Source organism: Lutjanus erythropterus, chromosome 7, assembly GCF_056507025.1.
Source record: "Lutjanus erythropterus isolate fLutEry1 chromosome 7, fLutEry1.hap2, whole genome shotgun sequence".
NCBI lineage: Eukaryota > Metazoa > Chordata > Actinopteri > Lutjaniformes > Lutjanidae > Lutjanus > Lutjanus erythropterus.
Genome location: NC_139323.1, coordinates 7,207,004 through 7,230,546, shown reverse-complemented (window position 1 = coordinate 7,230,546; position 23,543 = coordinate 7,207,004). Strand labels below are relative to the sequence as shown.

General features: G+C 39.9%; 1 protein-coding gene across 1 annotated transcript in view; it reads right to left on the bottom strand.

Annotated features, from left to right (window-relative positions):
* tgfbr3 (transforming growth factor, beta receptor III) overlaps positions 1 to 23,543 on the bottom strand; it is an 88,920-nt gene that overhangs the window by 9,861 nt on the left and 55,516 nt on the right. Inside the window, exons 5-14 of the mRNA XM_084722506.1 lie at positions 19,260 to 19,443; positions 15,531 to 15,693; positions 14,945 to 15,092; positions 11,133 to 11,322; positions 10,603 to 10,868; positions 8,665 to 8,820; positions 6,305 to 6,454; positions 5,684 to 5,869; positions 3,293 to 3,586; positions 777 to 903 (exon numbers count right to left, since the gene is read on the bottom strand). Of these exons, the coding sequence (XP_084578632.1) occupies positions 777 to 903; positions 3,293 to 3,586; positions 5,684 to 5,869; positions 6,305 to 6,454; positions 8,665 to 8,820; positions 10,603 to 10,868; positions 11,133 to 11,322; positions 14,945 to 15,092; positions 15,531 to 15,693; positions 19,260 to 19,443 (1,864 nt within the window). The remainder of the gene's footprint in view (positions 1 to 776; positions 904 to 3,292; positions 3,587 to 5,683; positions 5,870 to 6,304; positions 6,455 to 8,664; positions 8,821 to 10,602; positions 10,869 to 11,132; positions 11,323 to 14,944; positions 15,093 to 15,530; positions 15,694 to 19,259; positions 19,444 to 23,543) is intronic.

The window sequence follows — 23,543 nt, the reverse complement described above, 5'->3', positions numbered from 1 at the left end:
ACCTCAGCCAGCCCCAATTATACCCACCCCCCTCCCTATCTGTTGGCTGCTCCCTGTGTCTGATCACGCTCACGGCCCCTGAGACTCTGCAACAGAGCGAGTGAATGAATGACTAAACAAGTGATGATCGAAGGGCCTTTAGGCTCTGGCTGGACTCCCAAAGCCAACAAGAAGACCACCACTCCCCTCACACACACTCCTCCCTTCTCCCCCTCTCTAGTGGAAAGGGGAGGCCACAGTGAAGGTCCTAAGTGAAAACAACTGGAGCTTGGTTCTGTATGACTTCTCTTTTTCCACCTCTCCCTCAGCATGGACTGGGCCAGAGGAGCCGAACTGGGCCTCAGTGTTAGCATACTCCCCTTTTACTGCAGTCAACCACACACTAGCATGTATGCACACCCCAAAATACACTCTTGTGTACAGACATTAATGTAAACAGACACACACGCACCTGCACACACAATCGCACACACTCACACCGCAGTTAATGATAACCAGATGTAGGGAAATGATGTGCAGCGTTTTGTGGTTTGTGTAGTACCGGACCGAGCTTTCTCTGGCTCCTTCACTCCCTCTCTCTTTACTCTAGTTTCCTTATCACACTTTACACTCAAAACACTGGAAATTGGAGCTAAATTCATATGTGTCGTACCGAAAAATGGAAACATGGATGAGAGTGATGAGAGCTCTTCAGACCCACATGCATCTCATTTAGGTTGAGATCATTCAGTAAGGTATAATTAGGTGTAAAATATGTTTTATGTCTTTTAACTAACCTGTTGCGCCTGGTTGTCCAGCTCTATCCACCACAACCAGTGGCTTGGTAGATGTCTTGGTGCTCATCATCATCGTCATAATGTTGTCCACAGAAAAAGAATCGCAGGTATCATCAGTCTGTAAGCACTGTGAGGATAAAATATGAGAAACAAGTAGAATGAAAAACTTAAAACTACAATTTCTATAGTGAAGAAGTTGTCTGAATTGGAAGTTAGCACATTATTGACATGTATGATTGCAGTGAATAATTTGCAGTGAGAAACATGCTGTTTTCACTTAGAGACTATTTTAGAGGACAACAGAGGACTGATAGAGAGCTTCATCACATGGTTCAACAAAAATCCCCTCAAGCTCAATATCAGCTGCTCAAACGAGGTTTTGGTGTAGTGTTAAGTTTTTCTGGGATCCGCTTCTTAAAAATAACAAACTGATCATTTTTACTGCTATTTCTGCAATAGTGTTGTCATGATAATGGCATCCAATATCAATATTTTAAGTATTGTATTGAAATAAGAAATTCCAGTAACAACACCACTGGGAAACACTGACTCAACATTGAGGGCATATAGTTTTAAATTTTAATTAAAAGATAAATATAACAAGGCTATGAAATGACAACAGATACAGAAAATGAGATGAGTGATGAGCTGTCAGAGAGATGAAAGAGCAAGAAAGTGCAACTGGTACCAGACTGGTACCAGACTGGTATCAGACTACTCTGAAAAATGAGTATTGAAAGCATTTCAAATATTCCGTATTGATATTTATCAATTGATCGATATTTTTGACAGCACTATGCTGCATCGCCTTATCCTGAAGCATACACACACGTTAAATATTTTATAAATGAGAAATAAATGCATTTAGACAGAGTTAACAGGCCATCTCATTGTTTTTTATTTATTATTAATAGGCTCTTTTTGTCCACTCTTCAATAAAACAATAAACAAATTTTAAAGGCTTTATAAAAGGTGTACTTCAGATATAAATCTTAAATTTGCAGAAATTCTCTTGTAGTCAAATATATGTGTGTGTGACCCACCTGAAGGTCACAGGAAGAAGCTACAAACTATAAAACGTGGATGCTACACACAGACACACACACATTCATTCATTCATCCATTTTCTGTAACCGTTTATTCCGTAAGGGTCGCGGGGCTGCTGGAGTCTAACCCAGCTGACATTGGGCGAGAGGCGGGGTTCACCCTGGACAAGTCGCCATTTCATCACAGGACTGACACATAGAGACAGACAACCACTCACACTCACATTCATACCTATGGGCAATTTAGAGTCACCAATTAACCTAGCATGTCTTTGAACTGTGGGAGGAAGCTGAAGAACCCGGAGAGAAACACACACACATCTTCTACAAATATTTTTTGTGATACTGCATCTGTTCCCAAAAACACTGTATAGTGATATTGTGATGCAGGCAAAAATTTGTGGCAGTGGTTCATTTTCTGTGGTTTTTAAACCCTCGCTAGTTAGCACAGATGTTGTGTAAAATAGCAATATTCACCCTGCTTGTGGTATCGCTATACTGTATGTTGCAATATATTACATCATAACCCCTGTATCATGATGGGTATTATATTACCAGATTCTTGCCAATGCAGTGTTCAATAATGGTCAGAAAAGTGTTTTTTGCAGAATATCATAATTTGAAATTCAAGTTGTGAATCTTCTGAATATAAAATGTCATAATTTTATCCTATTAGACATTCATGTGAAATTTTGTCACAATTAGCGTGTTTTATGAGGCCACAGTGACCTTTGACCACCAAATCTTAATCAGTTTATCCTTGAGTCACAGTGGACGTTCCTGAGATACTGGATTCACAAGAATGGGACGGACAACTCGCAAACAAAATGCCGCTTTTGCCAGCATTGAGACATAAAAACAGAAACATGCCATTCTGTAAAATGCATTTATGCTCTGCAGATTTCTGCAGAATAAAAAGGTTTTGTAAAAGCACAAAAACAAACATTAACATTTGTCAGCCTCAAATAAATGCCTTCTGTCATAGCTGCCCTAGAGGATAAACTTGAAACAATAATAAACTAATAAACTTGAAAGTCATGAGTCTAAATTCAATTGTAATTGGAATATAACAATTAACTTCACTGACACGAGACAGCCTCAAGACACTACTTTATCACTACATCTTTCATGTGAAAAGCTCAGAAGAGTAAAGGAAAGAGCTTGCAACAGATCAACAGATGAGTTGGACAGGCAGCACAGTGAGATAAAACTGGAAATGATGGGCTAAGATGGATGCTTATTTTACTCTGCAGATGGATACTTGGCAAACCTGACATCGATTCATGTTTCCTGCTCTGGGTGAACACCTGATACTGAATGGCTCAGGTCAGCCAGTGTAAAGACAGTGCACTATCTTCTCAAACAAACACTGCTAATACTACAAACCTCTGGAGAGACTAAAACACTTAGCAGTAAATTACAACACATGCAAGAGAATAAAAGTAATTTGAGAAAGATTAAACTGCATACCGGTGGTAGTCTTTGGTTGCTCTGGGGTCTTTTGGAGCACAGAGACATCTCACAATGCAGGAAAAGAAGAGACACGTTGAACTTTGAGTTGAAGGTGAAGCTGAAACTTTTCCTCTCTGTCTGCGTGTGAGGGACAAGGAACTCCCTCTGAGGATAATACTTGACAGAGTCGTCCGTGGGGCAGACTGTCTCAATGAGAGGGTAGTCTGAGGGCACGGTGGGGTTGGAGTTGGGAGAAATGAAGCACGATATGATGGTGAACCCCAGCTCTGGATCTGTTGCAGTTGATGTGACCTGAAGCACATGAGAAAGAAAAAAAAATCTTTCAATACAGTATATGGATTATTTGTCATGAATAGCCACAAGCAAACTTTACACTTCAATCATGAGAGAAATGGTCAGTGTAATGGTGCAACTTGACATTTTAGGGAAATGATTCACTTTATTGTCAGGAGTTCGATGATAAGATTGATGCCAATTTCACATCTGTCTAGGAAATATGAAGCTACAGCCAGGAGACTTTAAGCTTTGCTCAGCATTAAGACCAGAACAAAGAGGAACCTATTTGACAAGACTCCAGGAAGCAATTTCTCCCTGCCAAAAAAATGAACCACGTAAAACTACAACTTGTTGTTTTTACAGTTCAGTTTTTGGAAATGAGATTTGAGGAATGACACTGAACATGTTTGTTGTTGAACATTAGTGAGATTTAAGCCTTGGTCTTTCTGTCCTGTTATCAGGAATCTTGAAATCGTTGTGATCTGAACACTACATGACCAATTATTGATGTTCTTTCACCAGGTGGAATTCCCAATGAGTCTGTCTGTTCTCCAAATTACATTTTGACATGAAAACACACATGATAAGTGACATTCAGTTATTAATACTGAAGCATCAGTGTGCAGCATGTTACTGTTATAGCTTCTGGACTGCTGGAGCTAGCTTAAACTACTTTACAAATACTTTTGCTTATGTTTCTATATTTGGTCTTTTCTGGCTGTTTCACGTCTGCTCAGCTTGGCTGCAGCTCAATGCATGGCTCCCTGACCTGTCCCAGACACCACCAGATTATTAAACCTGCTTGATACCTTTTGGGTACCTTTGAGCAGTTCACATATAGTGATTAATGATTGATTTGCAAACATTTGCAAGTGCAGAGTGAAGGTTGATTTGCCTCTGGTCAGGGGGCTATTGTTGGCGATCTCTAAAAACTGTCAGCAGGTGGAAAATCACAGCTACAATCCTGTAGTGTGACCTTCGTATTAGACGTGCTGGTAGGCAGTATTTTTAGCCCCTGCCTGCTTGCTAAGCTAAGCTACCATCTCCTGGGTGTAGTTTCCAAGCATTAGAGAGGTATAGATCTTCTCATGTAAACCTCATCAAAAAAGAAAATGCATTTCTCAAAATGACAAACTGCATGTGTAACAACTGTATGTTGACACTGGTCAACTGCAACAAATTTCTTCAAATATTTCAGTTATTTCAGTCAGGAATGGTCATGTTATCTTTCCATCCATAAAAAAGTCCCTTGAGTTATTATTCTTCCTCTTTCCTTCTTTCGGTGATGGTATCCTCATTTGAAAGGTCTTGCATACACACAGAAAACTCTTTGTAACTAACCATCTGGCTCTGCGTCCACTCTGTCAGCGAAGCATCTCCCGCTGATATCATCATAAATCATCTCTTCAAAGGAAGAGCATGAGTCTTTGCCATCTCTTACATGACCTCCATAATTACTGTTGCGAAACAGACAGACGGGATCTTGAGCCAGACAGACAGGATCCACAGACACGTAGAGAGGGACCACAATGTAGTTACAAAGGGTGAAAGTGAGTGCGAGCTTTTTAGCCCCAACTAGACAAAATACAAATTGACCTTGTGGATGCCACAGTAAGAGATCAAAGCAGGAAGAGATAAAGTCCCAGACAGAGTGTACACACAGCACAGTTTTCTTACCAAAGCTTTAATTTGGGAACAAAACATAAGTTGCATAAGACTGAAGCTGCAATGTCTAGATAATTAATTGATTAGTTGTCAACTATTAAATTAAGCACCAACTATTTGATATGCAATCAATCATTTTGAGTCATTTTTCAAGAAAAAATGTTTAAATTGTCTGATTTCTGCTTCTCAAATGTCAATATTTCCTGATTTCTTTACTTCTCTAGGACAGTAAACTGAGTATCTTTGGGTTGTGGACGATACATGACATTTGAGGGCATCACCTTGGGCATTTTTCACAATTTTCTGACATCTTATGGACCAAACTAATACTTGATTAACTGAGAGAATGATGAACAGATTAATCAATAATGAAAATAATTGTTAGTTGCAGCCCTACGTAACACATTAGAGAAACAAGAGGCACTTTATTGGAAGTGCAAAGCATACCTCCACAAAGACTTGCTGATTTTGTGTGACAGTGTGGAAGGCCAGGCGTGAGGGGTTGTTGAATGGCAGCATGTGGTACAGCTCCATGTTAAACGTCATGTTTTTGACCGGTTGCCTCCCTGGTCCCGGTACGATCCTGGGAAGAGTTTCTGAGGGTTCCTGGTCCTTTCTGTATGTGCAGTTGAACTTGGAAGAGAACAAGACAAAGCCAACACAAATATCAGCCGGGAACTGACATCATTATGTGTGTCAGCGTTTGACCACATTAAGATGGAGCAGAAAATATGGAAGGAACATAAAAGATGCTGTATAAACAAGGACAATAAGTGGGAGATGCGGAATGGATGAGACAAAGGAAAATAAGTCAGTAGAGGGAAGAATATGGAGAAACTTCAAAATGGAAAATGTCAGGTCAAGTTCATAAAACAGACATCATGGAAAGACGGAGAGATTGCAGAAGCCAGAAGAGTCTTTACTAGCACCAAGGGACTCTGGGAGATGGAGTTTCTTCCAACTCTGCTATGATTTACAAAGAGATGTAGAGGATCAGTGGTCTTGACTTGTCAACTTTCGCCCTGCAACTCAAACAAAGACAGACCCACAATAATCCCACTGTCTTACCACTATGACAGACTGGTGCTCTGTGGGCTCCGTAAGTGGCCTCTCTAACCCAACCAGGTCCCTTGCGAAGACCAGGTCACCAGATTCCAGATCCTCATTCTCCACTGGCCCACCACTCCCATCCTTACTCTCAGCATGACTTATCAAAACCTGCAATCCACAGAGGAGTTTGTTACTCACAAAACCCAAAGCCACATCAGTTAGTACAGTATGTGAAAGGGAAACTTTTAAGAAATCATTTCCAGACTTTTTTATCCAGTTGTGAGTAGTGTTGCTTAATTCAGTAAGCCAAAAGGACAGAGATTTGAAACTTTAAGAGGGGTCACCAAAACATTCTGCAACCAATGAGTTGGACTTAAAATGTGGGAATGTCCTGTGGCTTCAGCAGTGGGACTCACCCTGGACAAAAACATAAAACATACTTTCTAATTTCTCAGTAGAGCAGAGGAATGTCAGGGGTCTGAGATGAGTTCACACTGCTTAAAGAAAGGTTTGATTTAATGGGGTGAGAGGACAGCCTCAATGACACTAACAGTGTTTTTCCCAAGTCTGAACCAAGTGTTACTTGACCTGCCATCGGTGCCACAGCTGACTTAAATCAACAAGTCAGAGAACAGGAGAAACAACAGCCAAAAACAGATTATATTTGATGTCTGGGGACCCAGACAATGAAAATGTATCTCTTTTAACTGGAGGTCAGAGGTTATCCCTGCATCCAAGTGCTAACACAAAAGAAGACCTTGGACATGTTCCCAGGTTTTCAATCTGCATTCGATAGAACATGTTTTGTTGCAAGGTTCCTCCACAGAAAGTTTTGAAAATGTTGGGGAGGAAGTGATTCATCCTCGCTTGTTAGAACAAACATACTGAATGAATGCATTCCATGATAATGAAGATAACTATGGACTGTCAGATATGAAATCACTTCAGAGTTCACAATTACATGGAAATGCACTGAAAAGAACATGGACAAATTGATATGGAAAATTGATATCTAATCATGTTTTGTGTAAGAAAATATAAACTATGATGACACCACAGCCATACTGCATATTTTCTATTTCCCATCAGTACTGACTGGAGCACATCATAACCATGTATAGCCTACAAATATCAACACAAGAAGTTTTTTTTCTTCTTCTTTTCTTAACAAGCTTACATAGCCTTGGTTATGTACCATCAACAATTTATGTTTGTATTCCACTCCAAAAATGGAAGCCGGTAAGTTGACTAACTTACACTCTACAACCTCTAGAGTTTCCACTCGGTAAGTAGTCAAGTCTTTCAAGGATCAAGATGTGGTGATGGCAAATGACCAGACTGTCAAAACTCACATCAACAGGAAGTCCTATAACCTTAGCACTCCAGATATTACTCAGAGATTCAATAATGACACAGAGTAACGTCAGTAACATACATAGTCACAGAGTGATCTATGGAGTCTTAAATCACAGATGATGCTCAGCAATGTGCAACACCTGGTTAAGGGCAGGTCCATTTTTTATATTTACTATGTCATTCTGCAACTTCTTGGTAATGTTACTTATTTATTCAAATCTGAACATTTTTTTTGTCCAAGTACGTATGTAGCATCCACACAACTAAACAACAACTAAAAATGTTTTCCCATGTGACCTGATGTAGACGTTGCTACATATAAACCCCTTAGGTTGAGGAAGGGGAGGACAGTGACACTCTAACCACTTTTACCACTTTTACTAATGGCCGAGTGTGAGTTTCCATTTGAAGAACAGGGGAAAGAACACAGGGCGAGTCACCTTTTAATTGCCTGTGTTGAATTATAGGGACTTCTTTTTTTGATCAATCAAATTAGACGAGTTGTCCGTTTTTTTTTCCTGGAGAACACTAATGTAGGAGACACTATCACTGTTGAAAAATAAAGAAAACTCAATTTCTTTTACAGGGTAATTATAATTTTAAACACCAAGGATGTTGATTTCTTATCAGAAATACATTTCAGTTTAAGTTTAACTTTAAAACTCTTTTCTTTGTATTCATATACCCAGAGGAAAGAAACAGTTCAACCTGTGTCTAGACATAAACGAACTCAGTTTAAGGCCAATGTGAGAATTTGACCATCTCCTCATACTTCTTAAATTCAGCTCCAGAGAAATAAACTTCTTAAAATGTTCAAGACACAAATGAGACTTCAGTAAGCTCAAAATAAAAACCTCATTTAGGTCACATAGGACAAAGAAAAGATGATTGTGAGAAACACATCTTTCCTCTGAGTAGGCCTACATAATAAACGAGGAGGCCTTGTCGTTTCATGGTTACAGTTAAGCAGCTTTATTGGTATGATTTGTTTTTAACTAAAGTGTAATAATAGGTGTACTCACAGAATTGATGTAGAGGGCCATTGGGCTACCCTGCATGGGATATACGGTGGTCTGACAGCCAGTCAGAGGAGTTTCCAGGGTGTAGTGGGTGGCATTGACTGTTGCTCTGCAGGCTGGGTCTTGGAGAGTGAGGTTGGCATGAAAAAACCCTTTCGCCTGAGGAAACATCAAAACATGGCAACATTGGATATAGATCACAAAACTTTTTTCTTTATTAACTCATTTTCAGAATTGTGAAAAAAAAAAAAAAAGGACTATAAGTCAAAGCGGTTGTGCAAGACTGAGTTCTCAGGAATAAACAAATCCCACAAGGTGGTCTAGCTCCAGCTCCAGCTTCTCCTAATTACAGTCTATGCCAGTTTCCATTCTGTGATGTGGGCTGACTGCGTCGTCCCCGTGTTGCGACGCCAAATGTTGGAAACCATCCGATTTCCTTCAATGTCACTCTGTGTATAACAGCAGCGCTGGCATCTCAATAAGGAGCAACAGAATATTGACAACATTTCCCATAGTACTCAGCAGTGTTACTTTTTATTTCAACTTCATAGAACTGAAACTTTCATATGTATATATAGCTGGTTTCTAAAGCTCAAGGCCCACATATAACCTACAAGTGAGGTTTTGGTTTGTGTATGTACAGTTTCTTAATTTGCTATCATTACCACCTGACCATTGTGTAGTATATTTGTATAATACAAATGTGTGCACACTTTGGATGCTGCCCAGATATCAGCAACATGGAGGTTTATGTTCACATTTCTGTGCAGAAGACATTCATTCAGCCTCCTAATTGGTCCAGACACTGGTATTCCTTTTTGGGTGTCCTCCATGTTTGTTGTTGTTTTCTGTTCTTCTTGTCAAAGTTTGTTACATAAAGTCTGTGTCGCAAGAGCAGAGATGTAAAAACAAAAGTACCAACGAACAAATCCAATCAGTCAGACCGTGAAACAGTTTTCAGATGTGAGACTTGAATCACATTTCAAATGATTGATGACACTGAATTCAGTCTGGTTGGGGAACACAACACTTATTTAATATTTTGGCTGTTCAGACTTGGGAGTAAAGTGTTATTGAAAAAAATATTGAAAAAATGTGTATTTGTTATTAGAGGGGAACATTTCTCAACTGTTTAGTGCTACAATAATCTGACAGAAATTTGATTTATTTAATTATATTTTTTTCTTAACAGGGTTTCTGCGAGTTTCAACAAGGTAGATTAAAACTTCAAGAATTTAAGACCTTTTTAAGACCATTGTAAGACCTATTTTGGGTCATGGCAGGTGTTTATATTTCTTCTTTCCAACTTCCCACGCAACTTTAATGCCTTCAGAGTTCCTAATTAAGGTGTTTTCTTGCACAAGGTGCAGCAGGCCTCAAATTTATTATTTACAAGAGGCTTCAACCAAGCACTAAATGTGCTGTTCTCGATCCAGATCTTGCTAAACCTGCACATACCCATATTAGATGAAAGTAAGGTTAGAAAGTAAGGTTTTTTGAATGAGAGAGGACACCATGTTAACGGACACACCACAATATGACACACTAGCTTGAAATTTTGACTGGGCTGCAGTTTACATTAGAGGATATCGGTTCCATGTTGGTTTCGCTTTGTTGTTACAGCATGATAAATACAATTTTTAAATTATTTAAAATCAATTTAAAAACCTGTCAAAATCATATTTAAGCCACGTTAAGGCCTAAAATTCAGAGTTTTAGACTTTTAAGACCTTATGGTGCTTTCCATGTCCTCTGATCTGCTTGCTCTTCTCAGTTTCACATCAGTATAAAACACTAAAATAAATAAATTATTAGTTTTCCTAGTAAATATAAATTATACTTGTTGCTTTATAAAAGAATACAATTAAACTAAACTTTAGAAAACTAATCATATATACATTTCTCATTTCCATGATGGATGAAATCATGCTGTCCACTCACTTGCAGGCTTTCTTTGTCGATGCTGACCACCATCCTCGTGTCCTCACACTGCACACTGAGGCCGACAGTCAGAACGCCCTGGTGCTCCTCGGGCTCTCTGTTCTCCCAGGCACGTTCGTTGAGGGAAGGGGGCAGAGGTATGGACGGAGGGAACGGAAAAGGCATACCGGAGCGTCGTGAAGCAGCTCCTGGTCCTTGATGAGGACTGGTGTCACGCAAGATGGAGAGCTCTGGAGGAAACATGCTCTCAGGAGGATCCACCACATCTGGAAGTCACACATGGTTAGAAGCTCACAAGGCTGATTTCACAGGCAGGAAAATTACACACGACCACCACTATAAAACCATTTCACAATTTCATGCTTGTTTCTCTATAAGGACTGTGAAAAGAGCAATGAAAAATACTACAGCACCTGCTAAAATGTAATCTTGTGCATAGTATTTTAGCTTTATTTTAACTGAACACACTCTCTCTGCTTCAATATAAATCAAACCGAGTGGAGAATTCAGAGGATGTTTCTTCAGTTTACCTGGCTCTCTCAGTCGGATACTGAAGTGGTTAGCCACAGGAGTGCTGGTGTAAGACGTGACTGGACCGTAGCCATGATCCCCTGCCCACTTGATCAAGGCCTGTGACCCCGACGGCAAGTGCTGCTTGGGGGATTTTGTCACTTGCACCAGTCTCTCCGTATTTGAACTAACGCTCACGGTATCGGAAGCCTGTTGAAAAGAAAGCAGAAGTGCCATAAATCTTGGGTGTTTTCCATTAAAAATAACAAATTGTTACTTCTACAAGACCATAGATTTAAGTAATCTCCCTTAAGATTTCCGAGAACAAATGACATGATTTATTGTTTAAGTATTACAAAGATATTCTGCTTCAAGTACAGTCCTGCACTCATTCTGTGTCAAGTGTGAATCATGTGTATGAGGTAATAGGCGTGTCACGGCTCAATCAATGCTGAGAAAGCAACATGTTCGTTTGCTCCTAAAACTCATGTCCTGCCCTGCTCATACCCTCCCTGTGTGAGGGAGTAATGATTCTTTCTCACAGCCATTTCCCACACACTGGAGTCTCTTGAGCAACCCTGAGGAGAACCCACTTTCTGACAGAAGGGAGGCCTCAGTTTTTACGAGGCTATCACATCACGTACATAGTTGACACTCTCCCAAACCCTGATTGCACAAGCACAGCATCCTGTATACCACTGTTGTCAAATAACAGTCAAAATTTCAGCTATGTGGAAACTAAAAAAATGGATATGTGTTTAGACGGACCATCCTTCTGTCGTACAACATCGGTGATAATGTGTGGCAGCACTGTCAAGTAGTGTTGCCTGTAGCAGGTTCTGGTTTGTTGCAAACATAAACACAATTCCAATGTATTTATCACTAAATAAAACAGCAGTAAAACTCAAAAGTAACCACTTAAATGCACATTCACCATGTATTTTAGTATCTTAAGAAAATGTGCATGTATTAAATGTTGAAAATGTCTCAAATAAAAATACAGTAGAAATTACAGAAGGAAATTATCATGGTTTTAGATGATTACCTTTTCACTTTGTCTCCATTTTTTTCACAATAAATGCACACAAAACCCTGTGATGGACACTACTCCTCTCAGCATGTTGATAGGCATTATGGTCTATGCACAACCACTCATATTAAATTGATGTAACTGATTTTGAAGAGATTTCTTATTACATAAGATGTAAATATTGCTAAAATATGATCATATTAACCAATTTAGAAGAGTTTTGTCCAGCAATATGTAAAATATACTGTTTACTGCAGATGTTTGCACCAGAGCTGAAACAATTAAACAAACTGGTGATCAAACAGAAAACAAATTAGACTTTTTTTTTTATTGTTTAAGTCATTTAAAGTAAACCAAACAATAAATATTTCATTGTTTTCAAATGTTATAATTTATTATTATTTAAGTTTTTCTCTGTTTAATTTAATGTGTGCATTATAAATGGCTGTAAGACTGCAATATATGTAATATAATAAATTAACATTATTTATGCAGCACCACTAATAATCTAAAACCATGCTAGCAGCTCTGATGCTGTACTTGGGCACAGTGGCTAGGGCTGAATTCAGACAATGGTAACATGCTAATGTTAAGCAGGTATATTTTTTGGTCACCATGGTCACCAGTTAGTTTACCATGGTAGCAAGATAACATTAGCTATTAGCACTAGAGACACAGTACAGCTGTAGGTTGATGGGAATGTCATTAATTTGGCAGTTTTTTCATAAACCAAAGTAGTAAACGAAAGTTGAATTGGACCTAGTGGTGAAAAGTTAAAGCAAACTGAAGGTCAGGTTTAATTTTTCAGTCCGCAAAACACTGCTGGAGTTTCACAGGAAAACATAATCTCCTAAACAGTTTAAACGGATGGTGACCAGTTCTCAAATGGAAAAAAACAATAGAAAAATAAACATAAAATGCCTCCATACTGCTCATCTGGTGTGATCCATGTCTCCTAAAGGCCCGACATGCCATTCATCACACCACACACACTAAGTTCAGACGGTGTGCACATGCACATGAATGTGGCTCCAAGCTAAGGATCTACAGTGACGATTTAGGCTAAAATATGGTGTAAATGACATCTTTCAAGTCATCTTGGCACGCTGGGGCTTTAGGAGACATGGATTACGCCATATGAGCAGTATGGCGACATTTTATGCTTTTTTGATTGTTTTTTTTACCTTTGAAAACTGGTCACCATTCACTTCAATTGTTTGGGAGATTTTGTTACGCTGTTTTCTTGTGAAACAGCAGTGTTTTGTGGACTAAAAGCTAAAAGCCAACCTTCAATTGGCATGAGGACAAGTAGATAATATCTGAATTTTCATATCTGGGTGAACTATCCCCTTAAAGGATCATCAAAGTTATAACAATTCATGTGGGTCGTGAGGGCCACAAAGACTGTATGTTCACTAAAAGTTGTGGCAATCCATTGAATACTGGTTGAGATATTTCAGTAAAAAGCCAAAAAGTCATCCTGATGGCTGTGCTTGAGGAAAAGCCAGGGGATCACAAAAGTCAACAGGATACATCATCTGGATAACATGAATGTCTGTACAAAATGTTTATGTTGAAATAGTTTTGTCCGTACCGAAGTGGTGGAAAGAACATGGCTAAAAAACACCCACATTCCTAATCCAAGCTGCTATATTGTGGCACAAGTGTGAAATGGGTATTACTATCCATTTGTGCTGTGCTGTAAGTACCACAGACTGTGACCTGGCAGTACACTTACACAACCTGACTGACTTACTGTATAGCAGTGACCAGGCAGCTGTAAAAACACACCGCGCCTGGCAAAAGTGCAGTGTCATGGCTGCAGCAGCCCTGTAGGAGTATCAGCATTACAACGCTGAGGAAACACAGACCCCCCTGAACACCTCCACTGAAACCAGTACAGCAGCAGCAGCAGAGAGGGGCATACAGGAAGACAACAGCAAACAGACAGGCATCAAGGGTCGACCTCATACTAGATAGAAAATCTCTCCACACTCAGCGCAAATTAAATATTTTGGGAAATGTCAAGTATTTGTGAGTTACTTTCTGTTTTATTGCAGTGATTTTTTTTTTGTTTTAGAACGCCGCTGGAGCAATTATGGTGGTTGGAAAACAGCCAGTTCTCTGTCAACGTGATCTACAGTTTAACTATTCTTCCGAAGTGTACACGTTGTAGGTGTCATATTCTTACAGTTCCTAAGGCTCCTAAGAGACTTGGGTAACACTAATGAAGATTTAATATCAAAACTGTGTATTCATGTGCAGTGTTGATGTGAATAAAACAAATTTCTAAGTAAAGGGCGCTGTGATATATTGCAGCAATTAGCCAGTGTTTGTCTTTTGTGTGTGCCGAAGAGGTCCGAACAGCTCGCAGCTTAAAAAACTGCCTGAAGCAAGCAGTGCTCATAATTCACTTTATGACTGATGGGAAGCAGCTCTGGCTCTATGTGCAGCAGCCTTGCCTCTGAAAATATGTGATGCCCCCACCGCTCCCGCCCCTGGCTTTCTGAATGTGATGACAATCCCTGGAACTGCTGCGATGAAATTTCACAGTTCCTCCTAACCTGTTATCCCCACCCTCTCCTGCAGCTGGGAATAGGCGCCAATTCAACACACATCCGCGTGTGACAAAATCTTTGGTCAGTGGGGGAGAGTGATGACATTTCTGTCTGTGACATGACTCGAGAGCTGCTGTGATGTATGATAAGACTTTGTAAAATCTCGGTGGTGAAGTCTGTAAAGGAAAAGAAAAAGATGCTCCTGGATGAAAAGCTTTTATCTGTTGTCATGCTGATAGCTTACCACCACATCCAGCTTGCCAATCACACCGTGGGCCTTGATGACCCAGTTGACAGATTTGGCGCACTTGAGCAACAAGACGACGTCACGATGCAGCGGTGCATCAGCCTCCAGCGGCCGCAGTTCCACTATGACATCCACCTGGAAAGCACTGCAGAAAAGAAGGGAAAAAGAATTCTGGACAGTTAGGTCAGCATTGCGTTATCGTGCCCTCTGTGTCTGGCCAAATAATTAAAAAGCTGGATGCGTTCCCAGAAAAAAAGCAGACATATGCACTACAGACCAGATAGCAACAGAGTGAGATAGAGCGCAGTTACCAGCACATTCCCAGATTTGTGGTCTTTTGGGTGTACAGGATAATCACTCCACTGAGGGAGTGAGGAGATTATCTGGCAAACCTGGACTTTAGGCACAGTTTTGAAATATCTTTCTCAAAAGAACACCACTAAGAGAACAGTACCCCCCTCATCCCTCACCACCCGCCTCCATGTTAGTTTCCATCCAAAACAAACTCCACAGAGATTAGTGAGAGCATCTTGACCTCAAAAATAAACTATGACAACATGTTTTCTTGGCTTTGGCCACTCACCTGCTGGAGTTAGGGGCTTGGAGCTCAATGATGTGGACTTCTCTGTCTTTGTCGGGTCCAGACAGGACACAGCCCTTTGATGTCTGTGGTTCCACGTAGCCGCCCAGGTAGTTCAGAGACAGGAACTTGGTATCAATCTTGCAGGTGTCAGAAAACACTGGATCTGAAAGTGGAGAGATGTTTATGTTAGTCTTTGGGGGGTTCTGTGAGGCTATTTTGATCCTCCAAAGGAGAAATACGGCTTTTTGTTCCTCCACCCCGGGGAGGTCAGAGCGTGAGGTCAGCTACAGAAGAGCACCCCCTGCTTCTGGGAGGAATTCGATGTCCTGCTCACAGAGGCTTGAGTACAGTGGATGTTTGTTTTGACCTAGCTGTTCCAGCTTAAGAACAGTTTCCCTGCTCACTTTATTTCACAGCTCTGCAGCTGGTATTCCCATTGTCTTAGCACTGACTAGGTCCAGTTCTGAGTTGGACATGGATGTATTACTAAAATGCCTATGGGGGACAGACTCAGGGGCTCAAATGGTCAGGGACCCCTCTGAGCTTCACCAGCAAAGTATATAACAACTACAAAGAGACACAAGCTGACTACAAAGACACACACAAAAACTACAAAGAGTCACAAACGACTACAAAGGGACACAAAATGACAACAAAGAGACACAAATTGACTACAATAGTGGGCAAAACAAGCTCAAAGACACAAAATAACTATGGAGAGACACAAAGAGACACACATAGAGACAAACATGATCCCAAATGACCACAAAGAGACACAGAACAACTGAAGAGAGACACAAAGCAAACACAAAGGGGCACAAAATGTCCATAATGAGACACAAAATACCACAAAAGTAACCATAAAAAGACACAAAATCACCACAAAGAGACAAAACACTATAGAAAGATGTATAACAACTGCAACCCAAATTCAAAAACAGTTGGGATGTTGTGTGAAACGTAAATAAAAACAGAATGCAACTGGATACAAGACAAGAAAATGAATCTTCAAACTGATAAACTGTTGTTTTTTGTAACTCATTCTGAACTGATGCCTGCAACAGGTTCCAAAAATGTTTGAACAGGGGCATTAACCTGACTACCTTTTGAATCAAAAAAGTTTTTTTTTTAACAACTTCCCAGGCATCAAATTCAGAATGAGTGCATAATTACAGAAACAATTAGCGTTTATCAGTTTGAACATCAAATATCTTGTTTTTGTATTGTATTCAATTGAATATAAGTTGAAAATGATTTGCAAACTATTCTATTCTGCATTACATTTATGTTTTAGACAATGTTCCACACATTTTGGCATTGGAGTTGCACAGAGATGCAAAATGACAAGAAAAACAGACAAAACAACCACAAAAAGACACAGAACAACCATAAAGAGATACTAAATGACCATAAAAAGATGCAAAAAACTGATGTGAAGCGACAACAAAAAGATAAAACAAAACCGCAAAGTCTGTGTGTCCTGCTACTATGTAGGAGAGACAGAGCCTCTCACATACCTGTGGGTGTGCTCTGGTTGGCATGACCTGTCTTCCAATCAACAAGGAAATTTCTCTTTTGGTTTTACGTGGGAAAACTAAGCAAGGGTGTTTTACCAGAATTCCTCCACAATAACAGGACAATAATATTCATAAACACGTTTAATCAAACCTTTGACTGTTTTTTCCTCCACTTACGTTACGGTTCAAAAATTCGTTAACTGCCTAAGAAAGCACCTTCAGATCATGAAAAGTCAGACCCCGTCTCAGCACTCAGAGAAAACACAAGACAGCTGCTTCCTTATTTGGCAAACAGAGCCTTGGACAAAGTGTAAACTGAAGGTTGGCACCTTCCTCTCCGGAACCCTTGTGGCACTGGTGCGGGCCTGGTTTAGGAAGCAAAGTGAGAATCTGTCCATCTTCATGAAACACTACTAATGATGTGAAGGAGTGGAAATCTACAGCTCTTTGCTTGAAGTAAACATCATGGCACTCTGGGCTCATGCCAAACCACAGCCCTCCTAATGACACAAGCCAAACGCTTCAAGGCTGAGCAACCACTCTGCGCTCCACAGCAGCTAACAACATAGAGAGAGAACTTATCACTGGCAGTAGTGGAGACATTATTCCTCTCCAGACATGGAGTGGAGTTTTATTTCCATGTAGTGAAAGATGCTCATTAAAAACAAGATGTCCTGTCTGAGAGCTGATGCATTGTGAAGTTGGACGTGCAGTCTGTTCAGTGGCCAGTAGAGAATGAAGAATTGAAAGTCCACGGCTCAAACGTGTGAAGATCAATCATAGCCTCCCCTGAGAATCCCCCTGTGCTTCTTCACTTCAGAAATACTCCCCTCTTAGCTTAGTTATTGGAAAAATGTGACAGGCATAGTCTATCTACCATTTACCTCAGCCTTTTTCCACTTCACAGCCAATATATGGCCAACCTATGTATGGCCTCCACAAGATTTTGCACATTTAGATTATTGTGGTCTTATAATATAACTATGTAGCCATAGTCTTATAATACTACTGAAACTATGGAAGCAACAGCCACTTGGTGAAAGAGACAAATGACAGATATTTCCAAAGATTTGTATCCAGGAATAAGATACTGTCAGTGACTATCTGCCAAGAAATTCGCACTTTCCAAAGTCTTAAATACCAAGCTGCCTACTTTACTGTTTTTGTTCAAATCTCTATTCTGGCCCTGTGTTTTAGTTTCTCTAACTTCAACATCTCTATTTGTGTCACACGTACACATTATCATATAAGCATTTATCACAAAATATACAATTAATATGATATGGTGAGCTATGTCACCCCACTATATTATTTTAAGCCTATTTTTTTGTTATGTATATTGAACCAAAACACAACCTCTACAGAAACACAAGGTGTGAATTATTTAATATGTCAAGTTCTGGTCTTTTATGTTCATAAAAATATGTCTGTACACGCAGATGGTTGCCATGCAGCATAATATGCCACTACATAAAGAGTTTCCATGCAACTAGAAATGATTTTCATTAATGATAATATGCATCATTTTATCCTGCAAACAATAACTTATGTGTCTATAAAATATCATAAATATCAATATCAAAAATATCAATAAAACTTATTTCTTACTTATCTACTATCTTATTTATGTCTCCAAATCGCTTGTTTTGTCTAGCTAACAGTCAAGAACCATAAAATATTCAGTTACTATTCCATAAGATAAGAAAAGCAGCAAGTCCTAACACTGGAGAAACTGGAGCTACAAATTCAACAACAACTCATCAAAATAGTTGCAAATTCATTTTCTGTCACTTGACAAATTGATTAATAAACTAATTGTTTCACCTTGAATAAAAGATAGTAAGGCGTGTCAAAGAGAGGCAGTACTAAGTAATACATTAATAAATATATATTCTACATACAATTAACCTAAGCTTCAGTTCACCTAAAATACTCAAATTCTTAGTCCATGCACTTGCTTTATTTTTCAGGGGTTCAATAATTCTTAAGGCTGTAAGCAGAATTACCACAGTCAGGCAGCCTGTTAACTAGTGTGAAAGAGTGGATGCCTGTTGAGGGAAGGAAATTCTTTTCCCAGAGTAGTTGCACGTAAACCTCTAGCAAGGGCTCAAAACACAAAAGCTAAGTTAAGTTATGGGAGCTAAAGGGGAACAGGGAGGCGTGCCTTGGGGCCTAGAGCTATGTTTGGGAATTTTGGGAATCCAGTACACACCTTCTCCGACTTTGATGTAGATGTCTTGAGTCATCCTGAGCTCAGAGAAAGAGGTGACTGCCCTGTACTTCTTCTGGGCCCAGTTGAGGAGGTGCTCACTGCCATGGGGAAGGCTCTCCATCTGGATCTGGCAGGAGAGGGAGAAGTTTCCCGGCTGAAAGTGGACCTCTGAGCCCTCAGATACCTGGAGGAGGGGAAAAGGCAGGAGTGTTAGAAGACTGTTGTCTTAGTTCTGCAAAATGTTCCATTTCAGTTGAGTTATTTACGATATTTATCATTATTTATCAAATATTATGTACTTAAGGGTTCCAACAGTAGGACATGCACATGAAAGTCAGCTGAACTGTGGTCATCCCTGTTACAGATGTGTGAGACTGTAAAATCAAGAACCTTCAGGCAGACTGAAGGAAGAACTTGGCCTTTCCAAAATTAAACCTGCTTTCTAAACATTGGTGAAACCCATCCTTCACACTCCATCCCAACCGTTATTTCAAAGCTTCTGCAAATATGCTGGGCGTATTTTTACACATGTCCCTCCACACAATAAGGTGTCTGGTTTCCAGTGTTTATACAGTGTGCTGTGATGTAGTGCGTCATCACAAATGTGTAGGTCTGCTTCAAAATGGCCACAAGTGGATAACGGAGGAGACACTAATACTTGACACAGACAGACTGACAAAATGACAGACATAAAGGCCAGTAGGTGATTGAGTGGTGGACTGTCTGAGGGGCAGGGACAAAAAAAAACATCATCAGGGCACCAGGTGTATGCAGTGGGACACCAGAGCACCAAAAGTCTTGATGCATTTATGGTGACACAGTTCCAATCCCTGGTTTAGATTAAAAGTGTTTTATTATGTGACTTAAAGTACAACTATGATTCCTCTGTAATAAAAACACACAGAGAGGTATTAAGTATTTAACCACTGAGAGGCATGTAGAGGCTCACTAATTTTCTAGCATCCCAGACTTCCACTGTAAAGGCACACTATATGTTTTGTCCACTGAGAAGGCTCCCTATAGAATATTTTATCATGTTTTATCCACTGTAAGGGCACCCTAGAGGGCACTTTATCATGTTTTATCCCCTGGGAAGGCATACTAAAGGGTACTTTACCATGTTCTAGCATTAAAAATGTTTTTGGGTTACATTCAGAACATACATTTTTGCCACATTAACTGTTTGCAAGTCATCCATCACTAAACACTGCAGTGATACAAGCGGTGGTGGGTGTTCTGAATTCACAAAAAAGAGACAAAAATGAGGGGGGAAGTCTTGAAAATATAGAGGGCAAAGAAGTGCTGATTTGCGTTTGACAGGGAAACTGGCCGAGTTGTATTTGAGGAGGGACCACCCCTTTGGCACTTAATGGAGCTCGGCCCATATGCTTCATTTCAGAGAGATAAACATTCACATGTGCTGAAAACCCTACCCAACAACCAAATGAGTCAAAGCACACGGTCTAGACAGCCTACCTCATTTTATTTCCATGCTTGTTTTTCTTTCTCCCTAGGTATCCTATCTGTATGCATGAGCTGAGACAGTGCTGGCAGGCCCAATTAAAACATTAAATCCATCTGAATCCAAGAGGAATACGTAAGAGCACTTCTTTGTGATGATGTTATGAAGTTGTCCCCAAATTGCAATCATACTTTAATGATAATAGAATAATATCCCTTTGGGGTGTTTAGGTTTTTCAGACATAACTGTTCAAATCCCATCATGCGCAACATCTGTCTGACCTCTGGACGCTCTTCTTGATGTTCCTGGCATTGTCACCAGAGGCAATAAATACTGGGGCCTAGGAGACAGACTCTGTCGAAGAATTCAGGTTGATTTTATTTTTAGTGAACGTGTTTACTACAGAAAGAAGTAACAGAAAGTAAAATGGTGAAGAGGTGGTTCCCTGAGCCAGCAAAGAGGAGCCAGGGTTTCTTCACCAGCCGTGCCAAGCTCAGCAGAGTTTATCAGTTTAATTGCAGGAATACGACTGTAATTAGTCGCAAGGAATTAGAGGGGAAAGCCTGAAAGCCAAATTAGCTCCAGGCCTTCCAGAGCCCTGAAAACCTCAGGAATTTGAAACAGGGAAGTGAGGGACCCACTCTGGGCTTTAACAAACTCTCTCCGTCTCCCTCTCCCTGTCTCTCCGTTGCAAACCCAGTTGACAGCCCCCCAAAAAAGCTTGATTTTCCTACAGGCACAAAGCCAACACTAGAAAAAAAAATAATGAAATTTTCCTTTAATGTAAATCTATCCTTTTGCATTTGCGCCTGTTTGGTATTTTCCTGGCGACAAATGAGCATGTTTGCACTGAGGTGTGAGGAGATGGACCACAGAGACTATGTTTATACTGATTAGGTGGTGCAGGGCAATTTTGGTGCTCATTTTGGACAAAAATTGCATTTGCACTAAAACCTGCTCAGCAGACGCAGACGAGGGCAATTCTGTTGGCTTCAGCTGGACCAAACGCACACAGAGTTGTCTCCAAACTCACTAAACACCTTTTATTTATTCAGAGATGGGGCACTTTTTCATTTACTGCAGATTTATTTGTGTTAAAATACAATTCTTAAAAGGACCAGAGTGTAGAATTTGGTGGCATTGAGTAGTGAAGTTGTAGATTGCAACCAACTGAATACTGCTCACCTCACTCTGCCCTTCCAAGCATATAGGAGAGCCTACAGTGGCTGCTAAACTTGTGAAAAACACAAAGGGCCAGTGTTTAGAGTGTCTCTACAGCCAGTGTTCGGTTTGTCAATTCTGAGCTACTGTACAAAAATGTCGGTGTTACATGGTGGCCTCCTTGGAAGACAACCTGGGCCCTCTGTAGATACAAAGGGCTCATGCTGAGTTAATGAAAATATAACAATTCTTATTTTCAGGTGATGATACACTAATGAAAACATATTTCTGCATAATTCTGCCAATAAATCCCCCTAAATCTTACCTTGAAAGTGATTTAGGATGATTCTTACCAATAATATCATCCAAATGATTGTGATCTAGTGAGTCCAAGCTCCATAGAAACATTAATACTGATGAATACTTGATGAGTGAGCTGTCCACAACAGCTAGTAGAACGTGTGCTATTTTCCATGCAGCTGATTAAACACCTGCAGTCATTACACAACAGCAGAAACGATGTGTTTTTTTATCTACAGTCTGAGGAGGGACTGTGCATAATTTTACAACTTGCAACTTCATTAAATGTTTAAATCTCCTGACATGGTGGCAGGATTGGTCATGATCTAAAGGTAAATAATGATCAGTGTTTTTCTAAACATCAGTTTGGAAAGTTTTTACTCAGAGATTCCAAGTTTCACAGTTATGTCATCACAGCTGTCCTCAATCCTGAGCTCCATCAAATCTGACACTTTCATCATAAGCAAAAAGGCCAAACTCTGGTTCTTCTGGAGACTCAAATATTTTTCCTATCATGGCAAGATGGTGTTCCGCTTTTGACATTTTTGACTTTAATCATGTTTATAAATATTTGCAGCTGTTGCTACATGGAAGCAGTAACGCCACAAAATGATTAATCAGACTAACAAAAAAAAAGTTAGCGGAAATATTAACACACAAATATTTCACACATGTTCACACATTAAATATAGGCTCAGAGCTGCTACTGAGCAGTGAAGGCAAAAGCTCGGGTACAGAATACTGTTGATGCACACAAGAGGAAGAGGTAACAAATGACAACGATACAAGAAAAATATACTGAATGCAGATTGCAGCGGCAGAAACACCCGCCATGTTTTCAGTGGATGGTGTTCACTTGTGTAACCTTCTGCTCAGAACAAACTCCAGACTCTCACTCACACCTCTATAAAGTCCTGCTTACTTCACGCACAGCATGGGTACCTTCATTAGTTATATACATCTTCTGGCATAAAACCGGAATTTAATAGATTGATAAATGGCCTTGTGGATTTTTTTTCCTTCTGTTGGGTAAATAAGAACTACTATTTTGCAATTTGACTTGTTTACGTTCATGGGACTTAAATAAGTGTCATATATTGAGAGGAGTATAAATGTATGAATCAGCCAGGAGCAATTTTCTGCATACATCAGAATATTCTACCACTGACAGCATATTTTGGATGATGTGAATTGGTGTTTTGGAACTTCAGGTGCTTCATTTCTCTCCACCCTTCTTCACCTGTTGCAAAGAGATCATATGACTGGTCATTACTGAAACTCGCCCCGACTGCATCTGTTCAATCTGTAGCGTGAGCATAACATTGGAAGGAAATTGATTTGAATGTTGAAGTGTGCTTGTC